The following is a 14,787-nucleotide window of genomic DNA, read 5'->3' as shown; positions in this document are numbered from 1 at the left end:
CTATTCCTCAAATTCTCTGATCCCAGTATTTTTTTTAAACCGAAGAATCTTCTTTTTCCCCTAAATACTATTTAGCTTATAAACCACATTCTCAATTTTAAATTCCTATAAAACCTTATTCCGTTTTTAATAATCTTTGATTTACATATCTTCTACAATTAATACAAACATGTTCCATTGTTTCTACATTATGACACCAACTACAAAAACCAGTAAGATGTTTCCCCATTTTACAAAGAATTCCATTTAAAACAAAACTGTGATCGGTTCTTATTCTATTTATAATTATCTCCTCCCTCCTGTTTATTCCTCTAATCCTTACTACATAAACTGTATTTTGTATCCTATATAAGTGCCTTCCATTTATTTCATTATCCCACCTACTTTTCCATATCTTATTGCTTTCTCTCCAAACTATACTTTTGCCTTCAGATTTGAATAACTTTACAGGCATATCAATATATTATTTTTTATAAGCCTCCTTAGCCAACCTATCTGCTCTTTCATTACCCAAAATACCTGAGCAGGAGTCCAAAATAATATTACATTTTTATTTTGTTCACATATTCTATGATGAACAGCCGTAACCTCATATATATTTTGATGATTATTTGTACATCCCTTTTGAATACTCCATGCAGATAATCACTACAAATGATTTTATTTATATTAGTATCCTCATTCAGTCGATTTTCAAGAAGACCATGAAATCATTTTATTAGTAATTGCTTATATTACATAATAACACAACAATTTTCTTTACATGCATGTTTTAGATTTTATTCTTTAAGCTTGGGTATTTTTTTTTAACTGCCAACAGGTGAGCTCTAAAGGCAAAATCATCTTCATGTCCTGGGGGTGGGAAGTGGGCCCTTATACAGCTGACAGCACACGAGGGTATCACAGCCCTGGTATCTTTGCCTAAATAGTCCCAACACCATCTCACAAATTGTCTATAGGCTACATGTCTATGCTGTTGCTTGTATTGGGACCAAGCAACCTGCAATGCCCAACCATTTAGACACACCGCTTCCATGACAGGATGGTCTGTGTCAGGGATTTCTCCATCCATCTCCTCTGGCTTCTCCCATCTTAGCAACAACCAAGTCGATTTTCTGGCAACAGATGCACTCTCTCGCAGAATCCATTATTGGCAGTGAGAATATGAACACCTAAAAAATAAGATAGATTAATTGTATAACTTATTTGTATATGAATTACACACCATAACTGATTTGCTAAGTTCACTATTAATGCATTTATGGGAAGTTGGAAATGGATTTACAATATGGAAATCTTTAGGCCTCAATATTTCTCAGTGTATATTTTTGATATATTATTATTTTTGACTTTTGTTATGCTAGTATGTAGGTAGGCTAAATATTAATGTACAGATACTGTTTTTAAAATGTTGTCAAGTGATTCTTTATCATAAGTAGCACGTCATCATTGGGCCTAACTAGGCCATGGCATAAATTCATTTATAACTGTGAATACATGCTCATTCATTGTAGTGATACATTTTGTCCTCATCTCTTTATTTAAGATAAGATAAGATGGACGGCTCAGTAAAAGTGACAAAAGTTGGAAAAAGACCGATTATCTTGGCGTTTAAAATAACACAAAACAGCACAAGAAGACCTCGTTTATTTTTATTTTATAATTTTGTAAACAGCTGCCGATTAAACTGAAGGTTACAACCTTGACACGATTATATGCGTTGTTTTACCTAAAAATACGAGCCGTGAAAACGGCAGCAATGCGCGCTCCCGACAAAGGGAGGGGGGAAAACAGATTTTCTCAGGGGAACTGAATTTCGCACAACATCGGCATTTTATCCATTAAATATCTATGGTGCCTAAAATAAAATGATGTCAACATACGAATAAATATTTGAACTGCGTAGTTAAAAGAAAAAACGAGTCCTACCATTCATCTAATCTCCCGACGTCCAATCTCCACTCCTTGTCCGACTCGGAAGGCTGTTTTTCGTCCGCTGCCTTCTCTTCATCTGAAACGTCTGGGTCGAACATGTGAGGCTCGAGAAACAAATATTCTTCCTCCGACACATCAGAATCGTCACCTGGTAGGAATCGCTCGGTTGAAGTCGAAATTTCACTTTCAGACTTCTTGTCGTCGAAGTGCAGTAATCCGCCATGTTGAGATGAACGTTCACGACATGACGTCACCACTTCCGGGTTGGAGGGCGCATGAAAAGTGATCAGAATCTTTAACGATTTTCTCTTAAATGTGAAATTTTTTTAAAAAAAATTCGGTGGTATATTTATTTTTTCATATTTTGTTATATATATACGGAAGGTTAAGTCAAACTGACGGACCCTTCATAACCGGTTTAAACCATTCTGGAATCGCAACAGAGACAGTATCTTAAGTTATATTAATTCTATGTAATTGTTTCTCCGCTTGAACCTGGATTGCATTCACTTTTCTCAATTATCTCTGGTAATGATTCACAAGTTAGCTTTCAGTGATGCTTTAAAATTCAAAGATGTTCTTAATCAGCCCCATTGGTCATGAAATATTTATTTTGCAAAGGCATATTGCTCTAAAATACCTCCTTTTTTTTGTAACACCGAAGTGGACAAGTGCACAGGGAGAATGGGAGGGGGTGCTTCCATTTTACTGCTTTGGATAACATCAAATTTGCATTAATTAAGCTGCTGTTTGCTGTCTTTTAGGCGGAATAGATTATTCATACAGAAGATGATAGCTGGTAAAGATTTGTGAATGAAAAGGTCTATGACATTATTCCTGGTTAGAAACAGATTTTTTGTTTTATTGGCTAAAGCTTTTTTTTCTGATAAATACCAGACTACCAAAATCAGTTAAAGTTTATTTGTAATAATTTCCTTTCATACTGTTTACACTGCAGTAAAACATGGTATTGTGTGATATTGACAAAAAAATGTAAAACAGAGGTTTGCAAAATTATCTAATTGATTTAAACCAGAGTGATATTGCAAAGTCCAAAAGAGGCCAGCTCCAGTCCTTAAGAGCTAGTTTCCTGCATGTTTTAGAAGCTATCCTGGTCCAGCACACCCGAATAAAATTAGTGGTTGATTAGCAGGCTTGTGCAGACACTGATGACATTCTGAGGAGGTAAGTCATACTTTTGAATCACCTGCGTAGGCGCAAGGACGCATCCAAAACATGCAGGACACCAGATCTGAAGGACCACCTCCGATCTCTACCAAACAGTGTTATGAATGATTCTTTGACCCTTTTCAGGTTTCTTCTTTTTTCACCTTTTGTTTCCCTATAATGTTTCAGACCATCTAACAGATTTTTATGTTAGAGAAACCTAACCTGAGTAAATAGAAAAATCATTTTTCAAATAGTTATTTAATTGATGAAAAAAAAGCTTTCCAATCCAACCTGGGTGTGTGGAATAGAATCAAGAAGTCACCTAAATAGAAACTGACAACATGAAGTAGGCAAACAAATCTCAAAAAATAACATCAGATAAGAAACAAATTGATTATTTGTCACACTAGGAAGGGTTCAAAGAAATTTCTAACTTTGTACAGGTTTTAAGGAAAAAGGGCAGCTAACATCTCTGCTGACCCCACGCAGCCTAGACACAAACTGTTTAGACATTTATATTCAGATCGGCGGTACGCACACGGTTAAAGGTATAGTGGAAGATCTTTCGGCTTAGATTTCATAGGGTATCACCTTATTCATTGGTTGTCCCACATGTAAATCATTGTGACGTCCTCACATAACGGCAATGTGCGTGGTTGTTCACAGTAGCTCCACTGCTCTCGCCGTAAACTTTGAAATGACTGAGTCTCAAGAAGAGGGAGCAGGTACGATAGTCTTGCGCAAGTGCATTTATTCAAAAAGGGGCTTGGCTGTTTCTTACCTACATTTCTGAAGAAATCGTCCACTATTCCTTTTTAAAATTGTTTTTTTTTCTTTCTCTTATTCAATTTCTCTGCAAGTCTGAACAAATATAACACCTTTTTATCATTACAAGTATATGAATAATTCAGACTTGTTATTTAGTGATGATTTGGCTAAAATTATATGTTTAAAACAATCCATATCATTGAGAGGTGGGACCAATAAACATAATTACAAAGAAAATCAATAGCAGATGTAAATAGGAGCACTATTGTTTTGGAGGTTTGTGAACATCCTTGTTTTTTATTTTTATTTTTCCTTTATACAAATGTAGGTTGTTTGCTCTGACTGAAATCCTTTCCCCTCTTACCAGAAATGATGTTATCTTGTGTTTCTATACTTGGATCTGCCAAACCCACTAATACTAAACTGTACGACTAGGATTTTTATTTTTGTTGAAATGAAATTCTGAAGGGGCTTCATTTTGGAAGCTTGATCAAATATCAACTAAGTTGAAAAAGGCTCAGCGGTTCTTTCTGGCTGTCAGTGTCTCTTTGAGCTCAGTTCTCTTCTGTGTTGCTTTGTCCTGATGTCACCACCATGAAACAGGTGAGCTTCAGGCCTGTCTTTAGATATCATTATCAGTTGCCTCTGATACACCTGAGACATTCTGCTTGCTTAGCATTTTGTTTCACGGAAATACGAAGAACCAAAAAATACAAATGATTAGTGTGCTTTCATCACTAAAACAGTTTATTCTTTAGAGAATTCTTTAGATGTCTCTGCTCCACCACACCTGAATCAAATGTTTGCATGACCTCAGCAGTCATCAAGGGTTGTAGAGGCCTGATGAACACCCATTTAGTGTGTGGAGGAAGCGAAACACCTAAAACATGCAGGAAAGTTATTCCTGAGGATCAGGGTTGAAGACGCCTGCTTGAGAGACTGAAGAATTTTAGCCTCACTGAGACTTCCTAAAGGGTGCTAGGCAGATTCAAAACTCAAGGATTAAACGGCAACTCTCCTCTACTCTGTTTAGCCTCAGAAATAACTGCTGCTTTTCTGCACCCTGAATGAAAGACAAATTTGTCTCGGTATGTCATACAATATCCAGCTTCCTTTTATAAATAGCTTTTTCCATTTCTTTGCTTCCCCCAACTTAATTTAGAATAACTTAATATCAAAATGGCTAATACCTTTTACCTCAGTAATAACTTCCACATCAAAGACTGTGGCTGTATGAGTGACCGGGTGGGAATTAGTTTTGCTGTATTTACCTTGGGGATCCTGAAGGTTTGTGTTGGGCGGGCGACAGCCGATGCATAAGACTGACGCGGCAGCAGCGGCGGGATGCACATTCCACGGCAGGGATAGTTTTAGTGGAAAGTGACATACACAGGTTTCAAAAAACAAATATGTTTTGGTTCAGGAATGCATTTCTTACCCAGTAGCACTGTGGCATGTTAGTCCAGCTTTCTAAGTTTTTATTTATTATTTATATCTGTTGTTTTATTTAGTTTTTTAATTCTTTTTTATGATTTAAAGCGCTTTGGCTGTCTGGTTGGCAGTTTTAAAGGGCTATATAAATAAATGAAATTAAATAATCAAACACATTAGACATTCTCACAAAACTCTTTCACATAAAACAGAAAAATCGGTGAAAGACTGAAACGGAATATTATTTTTGAAATTCCACATTTATTTCCTAAAGTCATGTAGTGAAGTCATAAGTGAATGGATTCAGAATCAGATCCTAATCTGTATTTGATACTTAAACTGATACTAGCTGAACTAAATTTGTATTTCTTGATTACCAGAAAGGGGATTTCTGCCCAGATGATCAGTTCCCAAAAAGTAGTAGCAGTGTTTCAAAGTGCCCTGACTGACAGCTCAGAAATAGCTCTTATAAAAGGTGCTGAATGCAGCAAAAAACCTCTAGGTAGTTGTGTACACTCCGTTCTTACTGAAATGAAAACATAAGGACAAACACAGACACCAGTGTGATACAAAAGGCTTTGAAGACATGACTCTACACTTTTGTTTGCCTGACGGTTTGACAGACTAGTCTTAGTGGTGTGTAATTCAACATATGTCCAAAAGGCACATTTAAACTGACCTTTTAAAAAGGTTTGTCTGTAAAGTTTCTCAATGAAAATGCTAAATTTTTGCAAAGTAAAACTTTTTCAATTCTAATTTAACCCAAACAGTGCTAAATTTGCTTGGGTAGAAAGAAAGAAAGCAAACCCTTGAAATTTTTCCGTCCCGAGAAGTCTTTTAAAAGTCAGTGTAAAATTATACATCCATCAGGCAGGACGGCAACTGTAAGATCACCCAGCGGGAGCACACCACAGGTCAAGTAAATCCTTCGACAACAAAGATCTTGTAATGACCGTGATGGGGAAGCTCACTGTAACAGACATTTTTGCTATATTTACCAACATTAAGGCAAAAAAAATACATGAAAAAATGTTCAAATGAGTTATAAATTGTATCAGTGAACTTATTTCAAGGTAATCACAGACAAATTAATGTTAAAGCCCACGATTAAACGCCAAAGTGGTACCCAACTTTAAATATCGTCACTTTCCTAAAATAATAGCCCATGTGATTTTTCTTTTATATTTCTTTTTTCCTTCCCCCCCCCCCCCCCTTAAATCATCTCTTTGGGATGCTGGCCACTTATTGTGAAATAGTCTAAATCCTCAGTTGAGGAAATCAACAGGAGAGTGGTTGTCATGTTATTCTGATAAATTTTAACAACACATAACAGTTTGGAAAATGGCTGGAGTACTCTTAGAAAACAAGTGCGCATGCGCACGCGCTTCGACTTCCGAAATATGGCGGTTGTTAGGTGATTGGTGCATTTAATCCAATGAGATGTTTTAACTAGTCCACAGATGTCAAAAAACACCTCATGTGCTGGAACAAGACAAACTATAAATCACACCAATCACCGCAGATCCCTCTGTCTGGACAAAGTATTGATATAAAGTTTTTTGCTCAATCATTACGCAAAGGCTATGTTCACACTGCAGGGAAATGCGACCAAAATACGATCTTTTTGCCCATATGTGACCCATATCCGTCTTTTTCACTGCAGTGTGAATGGCCCAATTCCGATCTTTCCATATGTGGTACTAATTGAGATGTATATATCGGATATTTTTATTTATTTTTTTTATTTTTTTTGCGGCTCTAGTGGCACGCGTTTTATTGACAGTGAGCTGACAGGAAGAGGGGGGAAGACGTGCGGCAAAGGACCGCGGGTCGGAGTCAAACCCGGGTCGACCGCGTCGAGGACTAAAGGCCTCCATACATGGGTCGCGCTACCCGCTGCGCCACCAGCGCACCCATATATCGGATATTTGTGTCGCCAGTCTAAATGGTCATGTCGCATTTTATCTGTGACATCACTCTCCTGTCTTTCACTAAACATCCACACACAGCAGTAGCAGTTGGCGCTCCAAGAAAGACCATTAAAAGCTGTACTGCTTTCTTCTTTCCTTATTTAGTCTTGCTATGATGTGGTCTTAATATAGTCAGATTCCATTGCTCAGTAGCCCTCTAATAAGGAGAGATGGGGGTCGGTATCTGTTTTTCTTTTTTTACAAAACTTTTTATTGAACGCTTGTAGAAACAATTACATTCATCATTACTTGCGTAGACAGGGCGCTGCTGTCCGTGCAGGTGGGTCACTTTGCGGTTTTGAACCATTCAGACAGCAAGTCTGATGGTGGTCACATTTATTAGTAAAATGAAAAATCTGATTTCTTAAAAAAATTGGAATTGAGCATTAAGACCTGCAGTGTGAACGTAGCCAGACTATAGTAAAAAAAAATTATTTTTTGTTTGGATACAGACTTTGCTTTTTAAAAATGCACGAATGTGTGGTGTATTCCTTTTTTTGTAAAATGTGCAAAGGCAACAATTTTATAAAACAATACCCTCATATGTACATAGGTTCTGTATTTCAATTATAATAAATTAAGGATTGCCAGAATTTGCCGTTTTTCTTTTCGGGATGTTTTGTACACTTGAGAATTGTGAAGGACCCCTAAATAAATATTGAAATTATGTCACAGCTGAACTGCTTTGTTCAGGCAGAGTTTTTGTCACCCTGCTGCACGGTTTATTGATGCATGCTTTATGATGGTAAAGATCGTCCATCTGTCTCTTTGCTTTTCTTTGCTAAAAATACATCAGAAAAGGATTACCATCTAATGTCATTTGACTGTTTATTTGTGTTCCAGGAGCGTGATGGCATGCGTGCTATACTGGAGTCGTATGACAGCGAGCTGGCATCAAACGAGTACTCTCCTCAACTCAGCAAGCGAGTCAAAGAGGCAGAAGAAGTTCTGCAGAGGACACAGAATCACAATACAGAGATGGAGGTGCGTGTTGGCTGTAGATATTTTATCTCTGTGTACTTAACTTCAAAGTTTTCAGAACAAATGTATTATTTACTCTTCTTTGTTCACTTACATATTATGTTTGATGTTCTTTGACAGTTTTTTTATTAGCTGTACTGTGTACTGGGACGAATTAATTAAAAATGAACATTTACAACTGATAAAACTTGACAGGAAATTTATGCAGATTTTGATTAGTGAATGGTCTCTAGCCTCTTCTTTATTTGCATACTCTGTTTATACTGTATATCCCTTAAATTAGGTACACCTTAACATTTTGTATTAAATATTTTTTCTTTTTTCTTTTGTCTATCCAGGCCCAGCTTACCAAGGCACAAGAGGAGACAGGGGTACTCAAACTACAGCTGCAGAAGGTTAGTGTACTCTGCCCTTCACAATTTGCCAGGTAGCCTTAAAAGAAAGTAGTTTATTATTACAGTAGCATACTCTTACACTGAAAAGGGTTTTCTTACAAAGATTACTAGTGCCACAGTTATTGGCATCCCCTAACATTTTCTACAAATAAATATAACTGAATTTTTCTTTCCGTTGTTGCTTAAATTAATTTAGTAATATAAATACTTTTAATAAATAACTCATTTGCCAGGTATATAATTAACAAAGACATTTGTTTCTTTAATCCATCCTTCAATAAACTTAGAAACAGCTTCTTCCCACGAGCTGTGAGGGCAATCTCGATGGGAGACTGCAGTCCAACGCTTTTAAATCACCCCCCACTGTTACTGGCCCATCATACGTTACAATCACCTTAATGTTACTGCCTACTTGCTCACTATCATCTCAAATCATCATTTGTCTGTTATAAGAAAAAACCTGTTTGTCAGTTTGCCTTCATTGTGTGTAATGTGAACCGGAGTGGCCAAAGAGCAATTTCTCCACACTAACACATGGTGACAATAAACCACTCTTGACTGGACTTCAAAATGGGATAGATGCTAGACTATGCCCTTTAAGAAATGTAAATAGTAGAACAATAATTAGAAGTACTTTTTTAACTATATGCAGTGTTTCCTCTACATGTAATTGATCGTGGCATATCTGTTGGAGCCACTTCTCCAAAGGGGTGTTACTGCCCTGACCACCGGCGCTACTGTTGTCTTCACCTTCCAGGCTCTTTCTAGTTCTTCCCTGAGGCCCTGGTATTTCTCCATTTTCTCGTACTCCTTTTTTTTTTTTTTTTTTCCTGATGTTTCCATCACTTGGGATGGCCACATCGATCACAAGTACTCGGGTCACGTGTGCTACCCCTGTACTACCGGCGTGCCCAAGAGCTATAGGCTATCTTAAACTAATATGACAATCATACACTCCAATATACATGTTCCTGGTAAATGGAGAAAGGTGGTACTGCATCCTTACCAGGGACTTTTTCCTGCAGCATATTTATACATATATAGTCTGTTTTGATCATGGTGAATACAATATAAATACAGAGAGGTAATATTAGCTCTAGAAAATTACTCAGGTTCCTGGTAAATGTTCCTGTATTGATAATGTATGGTAAGATTGCTACAGAAACAGGCCACCAGACACAAAGAACACCTTTTTCCCTAACTTTGTCAGTCCCAAGACCTAAAGTCTGTATAAAACTGGTGTGGTGAGCTCAGAAAAGAGGACATCTGAAGAGACTCTGTACTCTACATGAATTAAAACAATTGGGCAACAGGATTGTTAATTATTCTTCTTATGATCCTCCCTGGTGAAATTTTACATGGAAAGATTGAGGGCTGTCCTTTTGTTAAAGGAGGTAATGTTGTAACAACCTAGTGTTGGCAGGCACCAGAGCTGGAAGGTGCACCTTTGAGTCTGTACTCACCTCTTAATTTACCTTATTTTGCGGCTCCTTGTTGCCAAGGTTACATCAACACATCCATAGCAAAGAGTAGCAGCGCATGAAATCCACCTGTCTTGTATAGCTGTAATTACTTATTCGTCACGGGAAGACTTTAAGAGAGGATCTGCTAAAGACAGACAGATGCTGTCAGGAAGAGGGAAATTGGTTGGCAAATGTAAATGAGACATAATTGCAGAACGAGCAGAGAATAACTGGGAGACAGACAGATTAAAACCTGTGGTAGCAAAAATGAATAGGACATTATAAAACAGAGTAGGAGGACTAATTGTGTGTGAAGGATCTGCTGAATTGTTCTCTATGTGGCGTGAGATGACAGGCAATAACATAGAGTCCAGAAACTTGTCTGCAGGCTAAAGGTTTTTGCCAGGCTTACGGTCGGAGGTGGTATAATGTTGATGAAACTAGATAATTTTATTTTCTTGTTCCAGGTGGAGCTTGAGTTGGAGACTGCAAAAAAGCAGCTGGCTTCTGAAGGTGGCAGCGGCTCTTTAGCGAACAAAGAAGAGATCAATATACTAAGGTATTAAACTCATACAACCAGATGAAATTATTCAGGTTTTCTGCAGGATTTTATTGTGTTCATAATGTAAAAATTAGCAACTTTAGGCCTTAAAAAGTCAGAATTATACCTGTTTAGCCACACTAGGCAAGGCAGATTTATTTGTATAGCATATTTCAGTACAAAGACAATGCAAAGTGTTTTACATCATTAAAACATAGGAAAATAAAAGCAAGTTGGAATAAAATATTTAAAATTTGAAACATAAATAATACATGGGAAAATGGAAACTAAAAGCAAATATTAAATGTTTGGACTACAAACTTGAACTAATGATGTTTTAGTAAAAAATTAACTAGAGCAGTCGAACACAATCCTAAACAAATGTGTTTTTAAATCTTGATTTAAAAGAACTCAGGCTTTCCACACTTTTACAGTTTACTGGAAGTTTGTTCCAGATAAGTGGAGCATAGGAACTAAATGATGCTTCTCCATGTTTGGTTCTAGTTCTAGGTATACAGAGTAGGCTGGAGCCAGAAGACCGTACTAATATTTTTTGTGTTTGGATATTTATTCATTCTCCCTTTTTTTGTGTCATTACGTGTGCTTTTTGTTACGTTTTGAAATAACTGAAAGATGCAGGGCAGCAAAGGCATTTATCAATGGATGTTCTAGCTTCTCCATGAACCCCGTAAATAATCCTGGTCCTAAGGTTTGTCATTGGTGTATAGAATTTATTTAAAATTTTTATTGTGAAGTTATTCATTCCAGAGTTCAAAGAGCATATTTACCAAATTTTGTCTTGAAAACTACGATTTCAATAAGCTTCATATGAAAAACCATGAAAGCTGTATGTAAGAGCCACAAAACAACAGCTTTGGTGGACAAAGTCTATTTTAAGACATTTCAGTGGCAATTGGTGAGTTTCGCTCTAGAGGTTGTGGATTACATCACAAGACGAACTCTACTTGAACATAAATCTCTCCACAGTCACTTGTCTGCTGTTAGATTTTTATGTCTGGTCCAGCCAGTCAGGGCTAAATTCCTTTATTTGTTTTTTCTTTCGCAAGTGAAAGCCTCGTTAAGTTATCAAATTTTGTTTCACTTTGCAATTCTTTCCTGTTTTGTCAGAGATTAAAGAACGAGAGAACAGGGTGTTATAAACCCCTCCATAGGGTGATTATTTATTTATTTATATTTTTTAGGTCTCTAGGTTACTGCACTCATACAACATTTCCCCTAAGCAGCTTCTCCTTACTGCATACATCGGCAAATAAATCTTTTCTGTATTTGACTAAAGTTTGAGCTGGAGGGCTTTGCTCTTTAAAGTTAGGTGGACATTAGGTAATGAGTTGATGCTCACGTTTGGTATTCCTTATGTAACGTCATCACTCTTTAACACATTTTAGCCGCATTTTTGTTGTTTTTCTTCATGTAAATGAATAGAACCATTGTAAACTATAAGCCTGAAAAGAGAAAAGCTCCAAATATGAAGATTCATGCTCTTTAACATGGATAACCATCATGTCAAAGCAAATTAATAAAATGCCATAGTCAAAAACCACCAGCTTGAGTTAAGTTGCATTTATTTCATATGAATTGTAAAGTTAAAGATAGTGCGAATGTTTAAATAGCAATAATCTTTCTTTTTATAAATGTTTAAATTTAAGTTACTGAAATCACCAGAAACCCTGATTAATAAAATTAGAAATTCTAAGTGACATAAAATTCAAGGTTGCTCTTATGGTGTTTTTTTTTTTTGGTAATTGTAAATATTTTGTTGGTGTTTACAATTCCCAGGCAAAAAATTGAAGATTTAGAGAAGGAGCGACAGCGTTTGGAGGAGCAGAATAACATTCTTGAGATGAGACTGGAGAGACACAACCTGCAGGTAGGCACCAAACTTCCCTCCAACTGGTTTTTGTGATGGATTTACTCGTCTGGCACAAAGGAACCAATTTAATAACCCCAAGGGTAGCGGCACATCCCGCAAGCCGCCACAGATTGATACACGCAGACATTTCTCATATCTGACAGTTTTTCAAGCACAATTGGACCCAGGTGTCATTCTTGCCATGTCCGGTGGAATAGTTGCAAAACCGAAGGAAGGCTTTTAAAACCCATCCTATTATTGGATGAAAGGATTACAGTAGACATGGCTTTGGACTGGGGTGAATAAATATAGATGGGTAGTTTTTAAATGAGAACAAAATGTGTTCAAAGGAAATCAATACCGCCAGGAAGCGAGATTAACAGTGTTGACACAAACGCAAATGCTTTGATAATCTTGCAAAAATTAGTTATTAATTCTTGGCTACACCTGTGCCTGTTTTTTATTTTTACAATGTTTCCCCCCATATAAAGCTTGTATGAGAGAGTGCATGTTTCATCTCAGTCAGGTTCTCTAACTCCCCCTGACTCACACTGTGCCAAACTAAGCTACCAAGGCCCTTTAATGAAATCTGTGTGGGCAAGCGTGTTGGTTCCATTTAGCCGTGGAGTAAATGAAATCCATGTCTCTTCAAGCATGAACGCTACCTTTAAGACAGCGGTCAACTGACTGCGTGTAGGAGTGCGTTTCTGCACAGGTTTCAAGGTTACAGAGTCAATGGATCGGGTCAGTTCTTAGGAGCTAATTTTTATGACTCCTCCATGGTCTAATGCGCACCGAGAGTGCTCCACATCACTCTGCGTCGAGAGATGAGTGACTGAATGGAGAAGCGTTTGAGGGGGGAAATCAATGGCTGAACGAGTATGAGTGAATGACATTCAGAACCGAATGCCTCAAAAACCTCACAATGGGAATTTTCATTACACCGACGTGCACAGCAGATTACTATGGCCTAACCCATAATTTACCCCCTGTCTTTATATTTTTATCACTCTCTCCACCATTCATTGTCATGAAATATGTCATAAAATTGCTCTTTTTTTCATGAAGATTGCTCTGAATTGACTGAGCTGTTCCGCAATATATCAAGGTACCAAGCTGTTAAGTACTTTTTTTTTAAGGTTTGGCAAAAACTAGTTTAAAATGTTAAATGTTAAGCAAAAAGTCAAGAAAGTAGGCTAGATATATAAAATAAGTCTTTAAACAAGTTTCATCACTGTGCATATCCATATACTTTGATTGCTTTTTTAAATATTTTTTAATTTCATTTGTTATTGCTCAAGGTTACTTGCATGCTTCAAGCTCACTTGGCAATATTTGCCTACTCTTTCAAAAGTGCTTTAAACAGGCCATGTTGTGAGGCCAGGTTCCTCTAAAACCATTTTTTTATAGCAATCCCTTCACTAAATAGGATTCGTACTTTCTTTAAAAAATATTTTATTTCTCAGCAGTTTAACAAACAGTAGCTGAATTTTGGGATGTTTCATCAGACTAATGCCCCAGTAAGTCCAATCACCACGTTACACTGTGGATGTAGTAGTGATTTAGTGATGCCCAGTGTTTTTGTTTTGTTTTTTATTAAAGGAGCTATACCGGAATTTATTTTTGTCTGCTTAACAAAAATGCTTTTTTCCACAATGTTTTATGAATAAAAAAAAAGATAACAATTGACTAGTTGATTGCACAATCAAGTAATTCCAGGCTTTTATTTTGGGAGGAATTTATGCGACAAACTCCTGGGGAAAACCCTGTATGACTTTTCTCTGCCAATAGCACAAGGAGGTGCGGCTCTGTTGCTAAGCAGCAGCACCTCCACAGTGTGGTACGTAAACAGAACAGCTTGGCATGCGTAAGAGTTGACTATACATATGAGAATATATAATTTACCTGAGACAGCCATTTATGTCAAAGAAAACACAGAAAAGTCCCTTGATGAAGCCTTGTTTCATCCAGAAGATTGTACTGGTCGAGGGTTTGTTGTTGGGGAAAAATCTATTGGGGCGGGGCTTACAGTTCCAACTAAACTCTCCTCATGGTTTGAGTTTGTGCAGTATCAGGTATAGTACCTTTAATCATGCACATCCTTTGGAATTTTAAACCTGAAACTAGGGCTGGGCGATGTGGACCAAAAATAATATTTTGATATTTTTAGGCTGTATGGCGATATACGATATTTATCTCTTGCCCCTAGCTGAAACTTTCTTTGGGCTCATCAGATCATAACATGTCTTCCCACAAGGCCAGT

At 37.1% G+C, this 14,787-nt stretch overlaps 1 protein-coding gene across 1 annotated transcript in view; it reads left to right on the top strand.

Moving 5' to 3' along the window:
- The window catches only part of LOC105939191 (mitotic arrest deficient 1 like 1), a 55,355-nt gene that overhangs the window by 22,518 nt on the left and 18,050 nt on the right, over nt 1-14,787 (top strand). The window contains exons 12-15 of the mRNA XM_036136672.1: nt 8,118-8,258; nt 8,594-8,650; nt 10,581-10,672; nt 12,452-12,542. Coding sequence (XP_035992565.1) covers nt 8,118-8,258; nt 8,594-8,650; nt 10,581-10,672; nt 12,452-12,542 — 381 coding nt within the window. The remainder of the gene's footprint in view (nt 1-8,117; nt 8,259-8,593; nt 8,651-10,580; nt 10,673-12,451; nt 12,543-14,787) is intronic.

This window comes from Fundulus heteroclitus, chromosome 5 (assembly GCF_011125445.2).
Source record: "Fundulus heteroclitus isolate FHET01 chromosome 5, MU-UCD_Fhet_4.1, whole genome shotgun sequence".
Classification (NCBI taxonomy): Eukaryota; Metazoa; Chordata; class Actinopteri; order Cyprinodontiformes; family Fundulidae; genus Fundulus; species Fundulus heteroclitus.
Note: the sequence above shows the minus strand (reverse complement) of the source record. Positions and strands in the feature narration are given on the sequence as shown.